We start from the raw sequence: 13,971 nt of genomic DNA, 5'->3' as shown, positions 1-13,971 counted from the left end.
CCGGCGCGGGAGCAGTGTTGGGTGGAGGGTTAGATGTGTCCGGCAAAGCAGAGCAGGCTGTGAGCTGGGAGGATGAGATCTTTTCGTTGGCAGGTGGCCCTGAGGGAGTTGCTGGTGCCTTGGAGGGGTTTGATGATCCTGCTGGGCTCTGAGCTGCATGTGCACATGGTTCTAGCTCAGCCTGGATGCCTCCATTCGCACTCCCGGACAGCCGGTTTTCAGCTCGTTTTTGCTTGTTTGGATGTTTCTTGATAGATAGCAGCCTCTCAATGACTTCTTCAACTGTGTTCCCTTGGACTAGAGACATGAGTTGGGGTCAGAGAAGTGGATGGGGCCGAAAGGTTGGTTCATGCTATTCAACCTTCACCAAGCAGCAGATCTGGAGCCACAGAGCCCACTCCCTGGTGTCACTGAGCCCACTCCCTGGTGTCACTTTGCCCACTCCCTAATGTCACTTTACACAACTGCACTTTTAGCTTCCGGGCAATTTCCTTCCCATGGTCCTGGCCCACAAACACTGTTTTGAGCATGCCTGCCAGTAAGACTAGCCAGCACCAGCGGCAAGATGCCAATGAGGACAGATTCTCACTGAGTCCCATGACCCAAAGCTCAGGGCTTAAGGATCAAAGCAAGACCGTGAATCCCAAGCCCACTGCTAAACATGGCCAGCTCTCACTGGCATCCGTATGGCTGGGGCTTCGCATCAAGACTTGACCCTATGCAGGAGGTGTAGCTTTGTCCCAGCTTCTGTTCAGCTCTTAGCAAGTCCCATAGATTATTTTCTGTGCATTTGGGAAGGACTTCTGGGGGCAGTGGATGGGACAAGGGAAAACAAGAGGAGAGTGCAAGGCTGGATGGATACGTCATTCTTACTGTCATTTGCAAGCAAAAGGGCTCTGTTCACTACCGCGTCCAAGGACTCCCACAGCAGGAGGCTGGAGTGATGAGATGGTTCCAAGTGCAGCAGACTCTGGAGGATGGACAGCAGCTGGATGGAGACCGGAGAGCGGCTCACCTGGAAGACAGGGCAGCTTTCCATCACAGCAAGACCGGTTCCAAGCAAAGTGTGTTAACTTTGCCATTGCATGACTTTGCATCCCATGTGAGGGCCTACTTACTTTATTGAAGAGAGATGAAAAGACCTCATGATGATCATTCATGTTTATCCCATCACATATCTTTAATAATTCCTCATCATCTTCTATCTTGAACTCCTCAAATGTATCACACTGGATAAGCAGATCCTCCTCCTCTATGTCTCTGCAATATTACAGCATTCATTTTCACTGGAGAGCCCTTCACTGATTTTCAGATGATTGTTTTTGTTTAAATGGCTTTTATCTCTTTGCCTCTCAGACTCGGCCAGTCGGTGTTGAAAGTACCCAACTCTACCTTATTTATAAAGGATCAAATGCCATCAGTGCGTCCTTTCTTGAACTGAATGTACCTCTTTCTACAGTCAAGACATGCAAATGAATGAGACTTTTCATGGCATAGCCTGGGCCAGTGTATGCTTTGTATGGGCTTCTTGGAGCTGTAACAACAGAGTGGCATTTCCACCTTTTTGAAACTGGGCCACCTTCTTTTTTTTTTTTAAAGTCAGGACAAATTGAAAATATTCCAGTGATGTTTCTGTTCGAAAAACTTCCTTCTCTGTTACTCAAAACTGGATTAAAAAACCCCCAAATACTCTAAAGCCAACTTTTTCAGCATTCTTGAGACCACTCAGTGCAGGAACTCCCCCCTTGCTAGTTGGCACTATTGAAAGATCTTCTCTAATTTTTATGGGGTTGGACAGAGCAATTCCAGTTATGTGGATAACTGCAACTCACATATCATGCATTCTAGAATTCATCATGGGTGTTTCTGACACAACATCATTTTTAAATTGAGAAACTGTAAAGATAGGTATGTCCAGATATGCATTAGTAAATTGTTTTAGCTGGATGCTTCTGGGACCAACACCAGCAGTGAAGGCGTTTTGAATATAGCAACCTGCTCAGTGAGCCCACAGCATCACTTCAGGTTCAGTCTGAAACGCAGCCTCAATGAGGACGTCGCTGAGCCTTGCTCCATCTGTGCCCAGAGCCTTTGTCAATGCCATCTGTGCCAACAGCTGTCCCTGTGACACCGTGGTTGGCAAGAGCATCTTAACACTGGCCTAATGCCTCCGGTTCCTGTGTAATGGGTGCACAAAAGCATGGTCCACTCCACCCGGGCACGCTTCACTTCGCACAACTGAAGGCTGATTAAGTATTAAGTTTCCATAGCTGCGTTACTGTGAATCTCATTTATAAAAGAAAATTGAAACAGTGATCCTTACCTTAGCTTGTCTAAAATATCCAATAGCTGAAGCCCTGGGAGAACAAAAAATAGATATATTGGCATTATGACCCACTTGGTACTGATCTGTTATGATCTTTATATAATGTTATGCTCATAAACACTTTTTGCAGAGAGAAAAAGTGAAAATATCTTCAGATGGGTCAGTCAGATGAACAGTGTGGTCAAACGTCCCTTGCTCTCCACGGAGAGAAATGGAGCCCAGGCTCACCAGCTCAGATGCGCACATTATGTGAGGTGAATCCTAACAACGGTACCTAGGATCCCAGTATTCAAGTAGTTGGAAAGTATTTCTGACTCACAGGGCAGCTTCAGTGGCTCAGCTGAGTACACACAGGGTGAAGAAACCTTATGTATTCTTATGAGAAGTTGTAACATATGGAAATGGGGCTACATAAGATGGTTGGTTATAGAAATGTGTCGAAGAAGCTCAAGTGATACAGTGCTGCTGGGATTCCAGAAAAGATCGAAGCTATTGGAAAGCAGCAAGGTTTAAAAAATACGTTTACAGAAAGGTTGTTGAAGAAAATAGAGACCAAAAGACAAAAAAAAAAAAAGGAGTCTGCCTTTAATATTTGCAGTTTTGCTCCCCAGCCCTCTTTAGTCACCTTATGGATACATCTGAAAATACACCTGCTTGGCAACTGATTTTCTCCAGAGAAAGTTAGGTGCAACAAACATCCTTACCTATGAACTCATTTCTGATTTGCGTCCTCGTTCTTAGGTCTTCTTTACCCAGTATGATGGCATTGATAGCACTCAGCAGTGTCACCATGTATGGCACATTATCTGTGTTGGAGAGCTCGTTCATTATGACGCTGAATCGATACTGCTGGTTCTTCACACTCTGTTAATAACACAAGTGAAATTTCTGTTCAGACAGTTCAGAAACATCTACCACTTTGGTGCAGGCTCTCAGACGGAATTAGCATCTTAAAACCTCTCAGTTTATCCCACTGTGCACATGACAGGAAGATACAGATAAAAGCAGCACTCCTCCATCATGGAGCGGGGTCTGGTCAGCAGAGAAAGTCAGTGAAACTCCTCTTGGACCCCTTTATGCTTTCTGATAACTGATGCACCTACCTGGGCTTGTGGCCAATGAAACCCATGGATGTGATTATCTATTTTGCTAATCTGGTAGTGCTTTTCCTGCCAAAAGGGATCTTGTGGTTGGCAGTCATCTGTCCAGACAAGTCACAGAGCAGCACCATGGACTTATGCTGACCAGGCCAAATTTCCTCCAGTTTTCACCTTATAAATCCCTGCCTCTCTTACCAAAATGATGCAAAATGGCCTTAATTCCCACCCCTTTTCTGTGGTACATAGATCTACCTGCATGGATCAGAGCAGAGCTGTACCCCTGCTGCAGCCCAACACTTGCCTTGTAATGGTCCAGGGCATCCAAAGCCAAAGCATGGCCATCTGATGAGTAAATGCACAGTGCAGCCAGGAGCTCAAACACTTGCTTTTTGACCATGACATTAGTTGTGTCAAGTGCTGGAGGGAAAACAAAACAAAACAAAAAAGAATTTATAATGACATTAATGTTCTGAATCTCAGTGTCTTCTGCTACATGGCTTATGACCAGTGGTAGAAAAACAGATTGAAGGAGTGGAGCCAGAATGTGGAAGATGGGAAGAAAAATATCTCAATTTATAGATATTCCATCCCAATAGCAATATCTGGTAGTAACTTCTATTGGGAACAGTAAATGCTAGTTCAGGTACCCTATTGGCATTTTGGTGCTGCTTGTAGGTGTTCATTTCTTCCATGTACCAGTGGTGCACTGCAACAGCAGCCAAGATCTCAGCACTCGCAATCACACATTTTATTTCCCGTTTTCACATATGGGTATTTTCTAGAACAGCAGATGAACCATTTTCTTCAATTAATGAGTCTTATTTTTAGTGCAGCAACACCCCATATGCATATCAAGTAGGCCAATTGTTCTAACCAGTCCCCATGTATTCCCTTTTTTCCACTACTCTTTCTCTGTGAGCCCCGGGAGTTGGGAGGAGTGGATTAGACCATCTTATTTTTCCTTTATTAGTGCACAAAGAAGCTTGACCACTGAAAAGCCCAGGGTACCGGCCTGTTTTTCACAGCACAAAAATGCCAGCTCTGTATTTCACACTAGTTAAGAAAATACAGGGTGGAGAGGAAGAAAGAGGACTTCAAAACTGAAGAGGGGGGCAAGCTAGCTTTCAGACTAAATGCATTTTAAAGAACTATTAATAAGGGTTTCTGGGCACAGCGGTGATCTCAGCTCTGTGAAGCAGCACAGAAGTTATCCTCCCAGCACCATGATCACTAAGTGCTGTACAATAAGTCCTAGGAGATGCCCTGACGAGTTTCATACCTAATGACAAGCGAAGTGAATGGCAGCAGAAAGTGAGTGATATTACCTACCATCTTCTAGAAGGAACAGACTGAGCAGCGCAGAGAACGTGCTCTCTTGAGTCTAAACCATGCCACCTTCCCTCCCCTTTACAGGCTACAAGTCTCCACGCCCTTTCAATCCCTCTTCCTCTGCCCTTGGGGCTCCCAAAGACTAAATAGCAAATGTCTGCTGACAGCTGAAGGGTCGAGGACTTCTCATGCCTGCGTACAGCTAAGGCTGGGTTTATCCCTGGCTTCTCAGTAAACTATGAAGATATTTGTGTGGAAATAGCATTGGGTGGTAAAGGCAATGTCATTTCAAAGCAGTATTATTTTAAAGAAGAAAACAACCTCATTAATCAGTTGCGACCAACAATTTACAAGAAGCCTGGTGCGAGGCAGGAGGATACGCAACAGGAAAGTTCCCCACCGTGCCACATGTGATGGATGAAACAGGAAGATGTCTTCTCACCTTGGAAGAGTTTTCTAACGTAGCCCTCATTGCTCACAATGTATTCGATGCCTTTGTGGGAGTTCATGACCGCTCGCACACAGTTAATGCAAGTGAGCTGAAGCAAGGCATCAGAAATCCTGGCCACTCCTCGCCCGGACAGCCTGTCCAGGGCCTCCAGCAGGAGGTCCAGCCCACACAGCTCCAGGAACTGGACCATCCAGACATCATCGCTGTTCTCCAGCCTCTTCTTCAGCCCAGAGTAGTTTACCACTGACGGCATTTGCAGGAGACGGATGCACAGCTCTGGCTCTGCATTTTCCAGGTTGGCCTCTGACTGGTCAGTCTCCTGGGGTCCGAGTTTCTCCTTCAGGGCAGCCCACTTCTTGTGGGCACCTTCCTTTTTGATTGACATTGTGAACAGTTTGTCCTGAAAGAAAATGAAAAGACAAAGTGAGAAGCTTGCCTGGACTGACGAACAACTGTCCAGCAGCCCTGGTTTTTCTCTTAGTGACTGGGATGTAAAGCTCAACTGCAGCAGGTCCCCAGCTCTCCAGCATGTAGGGCACACACTGGAACCAGTCTTCTGCTGAAGAAACTCAATATATCCCCTCCTTAACCACACACATTACATTCAGGCCCTGAAAACTGTAGAGAGACTCTTAGCACATCTAAGCCAGCAAATACAGCTTTAAAAGTAGCCAATTTACACCAGTCAATAGCGACTACCTATTTTCATGCAGTGAAAGGATAAGGTTGGAAGCGGCATTATCAGCTCTGAGCTTCTTATGCCCATTATCCAGTCTAAAATCTCACTGCACTGGAGAGGCTGTGCAGTTTCTAAGCATTTGTAATGAGATGGAGAAGTAATTTTGAGCATATCCTGCTCATAAGAGCATCTGATTACCGTGTTATTTTTTGCTTTTGTTTCTTTTGACTGATGCAGAGGTTAGTTTTATAACACTCACTTAATCTTTTCCTGTCTGCTGTAATAGCAAATATGTTTGCAAAACGTGCTGCTTGCGTGTGATAATGTGAGAGCCTGACAGGTTGCAAGCAAAGGGACAGCAGCGGGAGGCTATGGAAACAGCAGTGCACCTTTTTGGAGATGCAGAGCATCTCTTCAAGGCCCATCTCCCTGGAGGACATGGCCTGTCTCTGCCATGCTGTTAGCAGCAAGGAGAGTGAGGAGCTGATTCAGCACAGAGAAATAGCAAAGCCAAATTTTCTGGTTTTAGGCAGGATTATTATTTTTCAGTCCCACAGTGATTATTGTACAATGCAAGGCCTTTACAAAGCTGAATGCAATCGGTTTAAAGCTGAATTGCTCCCAGAGAGGACAGTTTGTCCCACAAAAGGGGAATAAACCTGCTGGACCCAAAGCCAGCCACTAACACTAGCTCCCCTCCCTGCCACACCACTGGGACCTCTGCTTCCCTGGGCCCACACAGGGCTCAAAATAACCTGGGGGCCAGTTGGGTCCCAAACCCCAGCTCCTGCAGGACTGAAGGGATTATAGGAGAGTCTCTCTTTCCCTTACCAGCTACAGCACAAGTGTTTCTAGCCCTGCAGCGTGTCAGGAAAAGGCTTGAAAAATCTAAACTGAGACATCTCTGAAAGGTTTTATTTGCCAGAAAGCCAAGATAAAAGATGGACCATTTACAATGGTTGAAAATAATCTCATTATTTTAAAGCCTGCCTTATGATTTTTCCTGGGGACTGCACTGTTGTGAAAGGTCCTGGCTGCTTCGCCGCAGCAGAGCCACATGGCTTCTGGTTTACCCAAAAGTTTCATTTTGGCAGTCACCCCTTGGCAAATACACAGCCAAAAAGTTTGCTCACCAATTTGTGGCAGGCATGATATTATAGGCCTAAACATGCCTCTTGGAAAGATGCAAAGTGTGATGGGATGGGATATTTGAGAGATCTCGAACAATTCTCATGGGAAAAGGTGATGGTGGGACTCTCTGGCAGGGGCATTCAGCTCACAGCTCACAGCATCAACGGCTATGTTGAGTAAGGGTCAGAAGGTGGGGGATTAGCGGGATACAGTCACAGAAAATTCTTTTAGAAAGCTCTGGAGAAACCCTCTTGCAGAGTTTCCCTTTGCTTCAGTGGGGAAAGAGCTGGCCAAGCGCCCAGTTGTTCACTGTTCTGTTATCTGAAAAAATGATGGTCACGATCAAAAACCATGAAGTTGCAAATATACCATCTGAGAACACAATGTACAGCTGAAAAAATAATAAAAAGGACCATATAAAAAACCCCAAAACCCAAACGGCAATCCCTCCTGCCAAAGTACAGGCTTGAATTTCTGAGATTTGTCATCACTGTCTGCAGCCCAGAGCCCTGACTCATTCTTGGTAAAATTCTTGTTGCAGTTAGTCACCCCCAGTCACTCCTCTGTACCCAAGCCCAGGAATTTGGGTTAGGCTCAATGCAAAGAAAAGAAATCCTCCCTCCCCGGAGGGAGAGAAGCAATAGTGTCCTGCCCCCAGGGTCACAGCCCTGGCTAAGGGTCCGTGTCCTACACCTCTCCCCGCAGCAAATTTACAGTCATGGGGCTGGAGAGGTGCTCCTAAGGAGCTGCGGTCAAATCCTTCCCCGTGCTGTGCATCGAGCCCAGCAGTCCTCTTCCAGCGCCCGGGGTCAAGGCCAGACTTTCAGCGCGGGGCAGTGCTGAGGACCATGCGTCCAGGGTGCAGCACAGCTCATCCTGCCCAGCCCCGTCCTTCGGTGGCTTCCGCAAAGACCCAAGGTCCCTCAGCCTCCCGCCTGGGAGGAGGAACCGACTGTCCTGGATTTTCTACTTCTGCACAGGGGATGGGCACAAACCCCAGCGCTGGCAGCGGTGGCCAAGCCCTGGCTCACTGGCTAGGACTCGTCCCTCCTCTTGGCGCTGCTGTAACCCAGACTCTTTCCTCTCCCCAAAGTGAAAGGGTGCCCCAAGCAGAAGAATCTGGTTTTGGGCCTTGCGTGCATGGAAGAGCCTCATGGTCCCGCTGCAGGAGCAGCCGTTGGAGGAGGACGGTCCTCCCGGCTCATGCCCGGGCTCTGCCCTGCCCGGAGCTGTGCCGGGGCTCGTGCTGCTCAGCCGAGGGGCTGCAGAAGTGGCTGCCGACCACAAGCTTCCCTTTCTCTCAGTGTGACTTCTTTTTATACTCAGCGAATCACTTTTTTTATTTGTGTATGACTAAAGGTTTCTTATCAAACCAGATAACAAAGCAGGCTGGCTTTTTGCTCCCAGTTGTAGAAATACTTCATTATATATTGTATCGGCTACAGAAGGTCAGAGAGATTATAATAGCATTATTGACCTTAGGCTTAGCTGATTTCTGAAAATTACACTCAACCAGTGCAACAGCAGACAGGAAATACTGATGGAGCATCCTGTTTACCCGTGGATTTGTTCTGAATTATCCTTTCCTCCCCACCTGCTCTGCACAGATGTGAAGAGATGAGAAACAAACCCAGGCAGGTACCTCTCCAAACAGTACTGGCTTGTGTTTTTATGGACTAAGCTGAACAAATTGGATTGATTAAATACTCTTCCCCACAGAGAGTGCACTCTTTTTGTAGGGAAGAAAAGAAGATGGCTAATGTATCTAACTGTAAAAAGGGAATAAAATAAATAGGAGCTGTACTATATAAATGGAAAGGAAATAAATATGGAGGAGACTGCAGTACAATTCTGCAGATGGTGTGATAAATCTGTTTACAAACACAGATATGTGATATATTATGAAAGCAACATCTTTCCATATTTTCCATGAAGCACAGTGTTGCAAAGCATCATCCTTAAAGGGCTGGTAGTTTCGCCTTTTATCTCTGACCGCAGGAGCTTATTAGCAGGTAAATGATCTCAGCAGAGTGAGACAGATAAGGGATTAAAATGGAATGCATCTATCTGGCTGTCTCACAGAGGCCATTTAGACTGTGCTGGCTGAGGGAAGGAAAGTCCCCTGACAAAAAGAGACAAGGCGCTAGACTTGAAAGGCTGAATACATCTCGCCCCCTGCCAGTAGAAGGGCATGGGGAGCTTTGCTTTTTGCTGCCCAGGCCATAGAGGAGGATGCGATGGTGGAAGCAATGTCCCCAGCCTCTGCGTCCGACTATGCCTGCAGCACCCATGGTCTGCCCTCCCATCACGCTCGGCATCGGTGCTGGGTGCTGCTCCCTAGGGTACATCCTGATGGAGCATCTTGTGCTTGCTGCCGTGGGGACACCCACAGCCCACAACATTCACCGTGATACGTGCAACCCTCCCCTCATCTTGCTTCTCACCCTCAGAGGTTGGTTAGGCCTGACAGGTAATGACAACTAAAGAAGCATCAATGCAAAAATACTCTTAATTTGAAGAGATTCCTTTGGGAAACATAAAGGCATCATAGAGGCTTGTCCTCTTGCACCCGGCTACAGCAACGTTGTGGTTTGTGGTGCTGTCTTTCCAGATCATTGGATTTTCAAAGCTGTGGTGTTCCCTGCATCCATCCAACCCAGTTCATAAAATTTCCTACTCCTTTCTTTTTGAATCAGGTGCTTCCCAGATTCAGTTTTCTGTGCCCCTCTGTCCTTCAAGTCAGCTCCTAGGGAGATGACATCTGTGGGAGATAAATCAGGGCACATCAATACTTTCTCCATCCTGTGATGCTGTGGAGAACAGAGCTGCACAGCACAGCTTTCAGTCTAAATTATTACATGCCTCCAGGATGACATGGATCACAGCAAGGACCTGGGAGGACATGTCAGAAGAGCTTTCTCAGGGCAACTAAATATGATTGAGTGAAAACAAAAGGGAGAAAAATTACAGGTCAAAACCATTCTGATTTTTTGGGAGCAGACCCACTGCCCATGCCGCAGGACAGGGGGGCATGAGGGGGAACAGCAGCTCCTTGCTGCCCTTTGAAGAAGTCTGAGAGCATCCCGACCCAAACTGCTGCCCTCACAGCCGACCGCTTCCCTCCACAAGGCTGCTTGGGCACACTGCTGGCCCTTAAGAAAAGCTCTTTTTTGCTGCTCAGCCCCTCCTCCCTTCCATGCCAGTTCCTGGCACTCAGGAGCCCGTTCTACCTGGCTGACTGCTAATGATAGGTTTTGCTTCTGGATAGTTCCAGTTTCCACTCTGCTGCTGGGAATATGCCAAGCCTTTGTATTTTGCAACATGTCAGACTACTCAGTCACTAAAAAGAAACAACATCCTGGCTTTGTGCTTTCCAAAAGCACTTCAGGAAGCATGATGGGTTTGTTCCTCCTCTCCTCTTGCTTTCATTTGTACTATTGTGTTTTCCTGTGCAGCCTCTGAACAGCTGGCGTACATACAGGCTAATGAAATCATCTTCCCATGCACCAAAAGAAGTGTTGGGGGGGACTCGCAAATCTCTATTTTAGAAACCAACCTGACCCCTTGGTGTGGGCCCATTAGCGTTGGTAGGAACCAGCAGCATACTCAGTCTCCCAGGGGAGCTGATGGTAAGGGTACGGTGGGAAATTGAGGCATGCACACAAAAAGCACGGTTTGCTCACCAGACCCTGCCTCAGCACGCAAACCAGCTGCTGCTCCATCCTTTTTCCGCCACAGCCAGTAGCCTCAGTCACCTTCAGATCTATGTATCCTTGATCTCACCAGTATCAGAGGCCAGAATGAGTCATTCATGCTTAAAAAATTAAAAGGTCTTGGAATGAGGCCTAATCTTGCTCTGCATTACTGAAGAAGTTCATGAAATCTCTGGCACACTATGCTTTGCTTTGGCACAGCCCACGTGTGAGGCAAATAGGAGCTCTCGCAAAGCAGCCCGGGTCGGCTGTGTCCTCAGAGGCACCGCACCGTTACGGGGAGTGTTTTGTCTTTAGCAAATGAGGGAGCACGGACACGCAGCCCGCTGCGGCCAGCGGGCAGGAGCTGTGCCATCCACGTGCTGGCTGGGGGTGGCACGGGGCTGGCAAGGGCTTCTTCTGGCAGTGAACTCCTAGAAAAGGACTTCAGTGCATAGACAAAAAGGACCATACTGGTATAAATGTACATGTATTTTGCCAGTATAGCTTATTCTTTTACAAAGAAAGGAAAAACACATTGTCCTGATTCAGTCCCATCATCTAACACTATTAGGATGCTGTGCGCCAGCACAGCTCCTCTCTGCTGGGCATATACAAGCTATGATATCCTGTGATGCCTTGCACAAGGGGTAAATGTGTCCATTCAACATGTAGTGGCAGTGGTGGGGTTATACCAGGATTAACCATGCTGGTAAATATAATCACTGGTGCCTTCTTCCTTGCCAGTAAATAAACAAGTAAATAAATCATCAGGCTGCTATAGGTACCACATGCAAATCAAGCTCAAGTTTGATGCTCAAGGATGTTTATGTTAGGATCTTCAGTGGCACCTAAAGCCTTATTTGTATTTAAAGGTTGCACTAGCTTAGCTTTAAATGGGTTTAAAACCACTCTTTGTTACAACAGTAACACTGTCTGAAGATAGTCAATAACCAATTTACCTTAACCTGGGAAGCCAGGTTTAAATCAGGCTGGTGTAGCTGTCAGACCTTTGCTTTGGGAACAGCCACTGCCACTGGGGAGACCTGGCCAGAAGCAAGGTGCCAGCCTTTCCTAACTGTTTGAGTGCCAAATCAGCTGAACCAATTTTAAAAGCTTTCCACAGTGGGTACGAGCCCTGTGGCATCCTCGTATGCTACCACCGGCCTTCGGAGGCATGGCGGATTTCGGGTTGGAGGGATGCCGGGTGGTAGCCAGTACTTGCCCCGTGCAGAGGGTGCCGGGTCCCAGCTGCACTGCAGCAAATGGGGCTGCAAATGCTTCACTCTGATCTCACCAGAGCTTCATCCCCGCTGTCGTTAGCAGACCCATGGGAGCCAGCGAGGTGCCCTGACCCAGCTGGAAAGGAACGGGACTCGGGTCTGGATCCCACGAATATCCTGACGGGGTGTAAGGCGGGTCTGGAGGGCCCTCCGCTCCCTGCTCCAGCGCCTGCACGCTCGGGCGGAGGCAGCATGTCCACCCACCAGCGATCCCAGCATCATTCAGCATTTTGGGATGCAATTATTATGATTATTATGATTTGGGGGGTCACGTGAGAAGCAGAAACTGTTACCCAGCAACATGGACAGTGTGGTGGTAACTTTCTAAGACTCTCCCAGCTCCCGCTCAGCGGGAAGCTGTCACACAAACAGATATTATGAGAACCAAAAACCTTTTATTGCTTTTTTTGTTTGTTTTTAAACACCTCCACAGGATGCCAAGAGGACAGAGAAAACAGGTAGAGGGAAGAATTCCTACCTCAGAGCTGAAGCCAAATTATTCCCTTGTCTCTCTCGCACAGAAGGGTCCTTCTCGACCAGCTGTGTGAGCCTTCACTTCCCCAGCCAGCTCATTTTCTTCTTCTCTGCCAAGCAACCTTCAGTCAATAAAGTCTAAATCCCCAAATGAGCGTGTCTGCAAATCACACGCTCTAAGAAAGTGCAACAGGATGTCGGCGTCTAATAGTATGTAAATACCAGTCTTCAGAAAGGTGCAAGGAAGTGAATTTTCTGTAGCCTCCAGGGAAGGCATTTGCATGTCATTTCTTACCCCCTTCATTCACTCTTCGGAAGGTGACACTTCCCCATGGGCTGGGAAGGAGGGAGGCTTGCACGGCACCTCCATCCGCCAGCACGAGAAAGCAGTCCTGGCATGGAGTGACTCAGAGCAGGGAAATGATCAAAGCAGGGAAATGATCTGGCAAAGGAAAGGAAAAAAAAAAAAAACCAAAACCCAAAGAAGGATGGCTGGGGTGGGTGGGATGGAGAGTGTGGGGGTGGCAGGCAGCAGGGACAGCCCCTTGCACCTTGCATCAGCTGTGCGGGGTTTTCTGGCTTTGTGGCACCGAGGTTTTAAACACTGCAAGATCTCAGAAGTCTTTGAAATGCTGGGAGAGCCAGGACAGCTTAAAATAATGAGGATGTCCGACTGAAGGCCGCCCAGCCCAGGATCGGCAGCGAGGAGAAGGGTGGCAAAGCAAGGGTCAGAGGGTCAGGCAGTGTCCCCCGGGCAGGGGCTCGATGACGGGAATCCTGCTCTCACTGGGGCACCCCTAAGGTCCCACTGAGCTTCAGTCCAGCCCAGCTTTTATGGGCTGAGCAGGCTCTGAAGACTTTAAAAGCTCTTTTTCCCAGAAAATGTCTCTGTGCCTTTCTGATCGAGATTTCACGTGGAAACTAGTTTGTGAGCCACAGCTGTAAAATGCATCCATTCAGCCTCTCGGGAGGTGTTAAGTGAAAGCCAGTTATTATTAAACTGTGAATATTTCAACATGGCCTATTTTAGCAGAGACCTCCTGCCTGGCTCAGGGTAGCTGTTAGGCTTCAAATGTTGTTTTTTTCTTACTCTGTGAGGTCTCTACCCTGAATTGAACTCCCTAGATCAAAAGTTGGAGCCCACAGCAAGAGCTTTCCCGCCTTAGTGGGGAAACTCAACCCTTGTGTACATGACCACAGCTCCGCCAATATTAGAAATACACTGATCTGTCTGCCCTTTGGTCCAAATTCAGCTAGCCTTTAAGAGACGAACTTGCTTTCTAATTAAGGAAGTTTCACTGTAAAAATTCAACACCCAGGGAAATGACTCTGCACAGCTCCCTGTCCTGCTGTAGGAAGCACTCTGAGGGTGTGTTTATACAATCCAAGACAAACGTTAATTCATGATGGGTTTTACAACAGCAAATGAATGTCACTTGACGTTACATGCACTCCTTAAGCGTAATCCGCAAGTCCTCAAAAGGTCAGTCACTAATCTAGTTCTTG

The 13,971-nt window shown here is 47.4% G+C and overlaps 1 protein-coding gene across 1 annotated transcript; it reads right to left on the bottom strand.

The window, feature by feature from the left end:
* Positions 1 to 2,319: 2,319 nt before the first annotated feature.
* Positions 2,320 to 12,925, bottom strand: INF2 (inverted formin 2). Its single transcript, XM_052783346.1, has 5 exons — positions 12,470 to 12,925; positions 5,198 to 5,606; positions 3,728 to 3,843; positions 3,031 to 3,190; positions 2,320 to 2,357 (listed from the first exon to the last, which is right to left on the bottom strand). The coding sequence occupies exons 2-5, from the start codon at positions 5,589 to 5,591 to the stop codon at positions 2,320 to 2,322; spliced, it is 708 nt and encodes a 235-aa protein (XP_052639306.1). The 5' UTR covers positions 5,592 to 5,606; positions 12,470 to 12,925.
* Between the last annotated feature and the right edge of the window lie 1,046 nt (positions 12,926 to 13,971).

This window comes from Harpia harpyja, chromosome 3, assembly GCF_026419915.1.
Source record: "Harpia harpyja isolate bHarHar1 chromosome 3, bHarHar1 primary haplotype, whole genome shotgun sequence".
Taxonomy (NCBI): Eukaryota; Metazoa; Chordata; class Aves; order Accipitriformes; family Accipitridae; genus Harpia; species Harpia harpyja.
Note: the sequence above shows the minus strand (reverse complement) of the source record. Positions and strands in the feature narration are given on the sequence as shown.

Bases quoted from the DNA above. Each gene is read 5' to 3' on its own strand.
- INF2 (XM_052783346.1), bottom strand. From the start codon at position 5,591: ATGTCAATCAAAAAGGAAGGTGCCCACAAGAAGTGGGCTGCCCTGAAG. The intron at 3,844-5,197 runs GTGAGAAGACAT...TTTTCCCTCCAG, and splicing joins CGTTAGAAAACTCTTCCAAG to CACTTGACACAACTAATGTC. The intron at 3,191-3,727 runs GCAAGTGTTGGG...TGTTATTAACAG, and splicing joins ATGCCCTGGACCATTACAAG to AGTGTGAAGAACCAGCAGTA.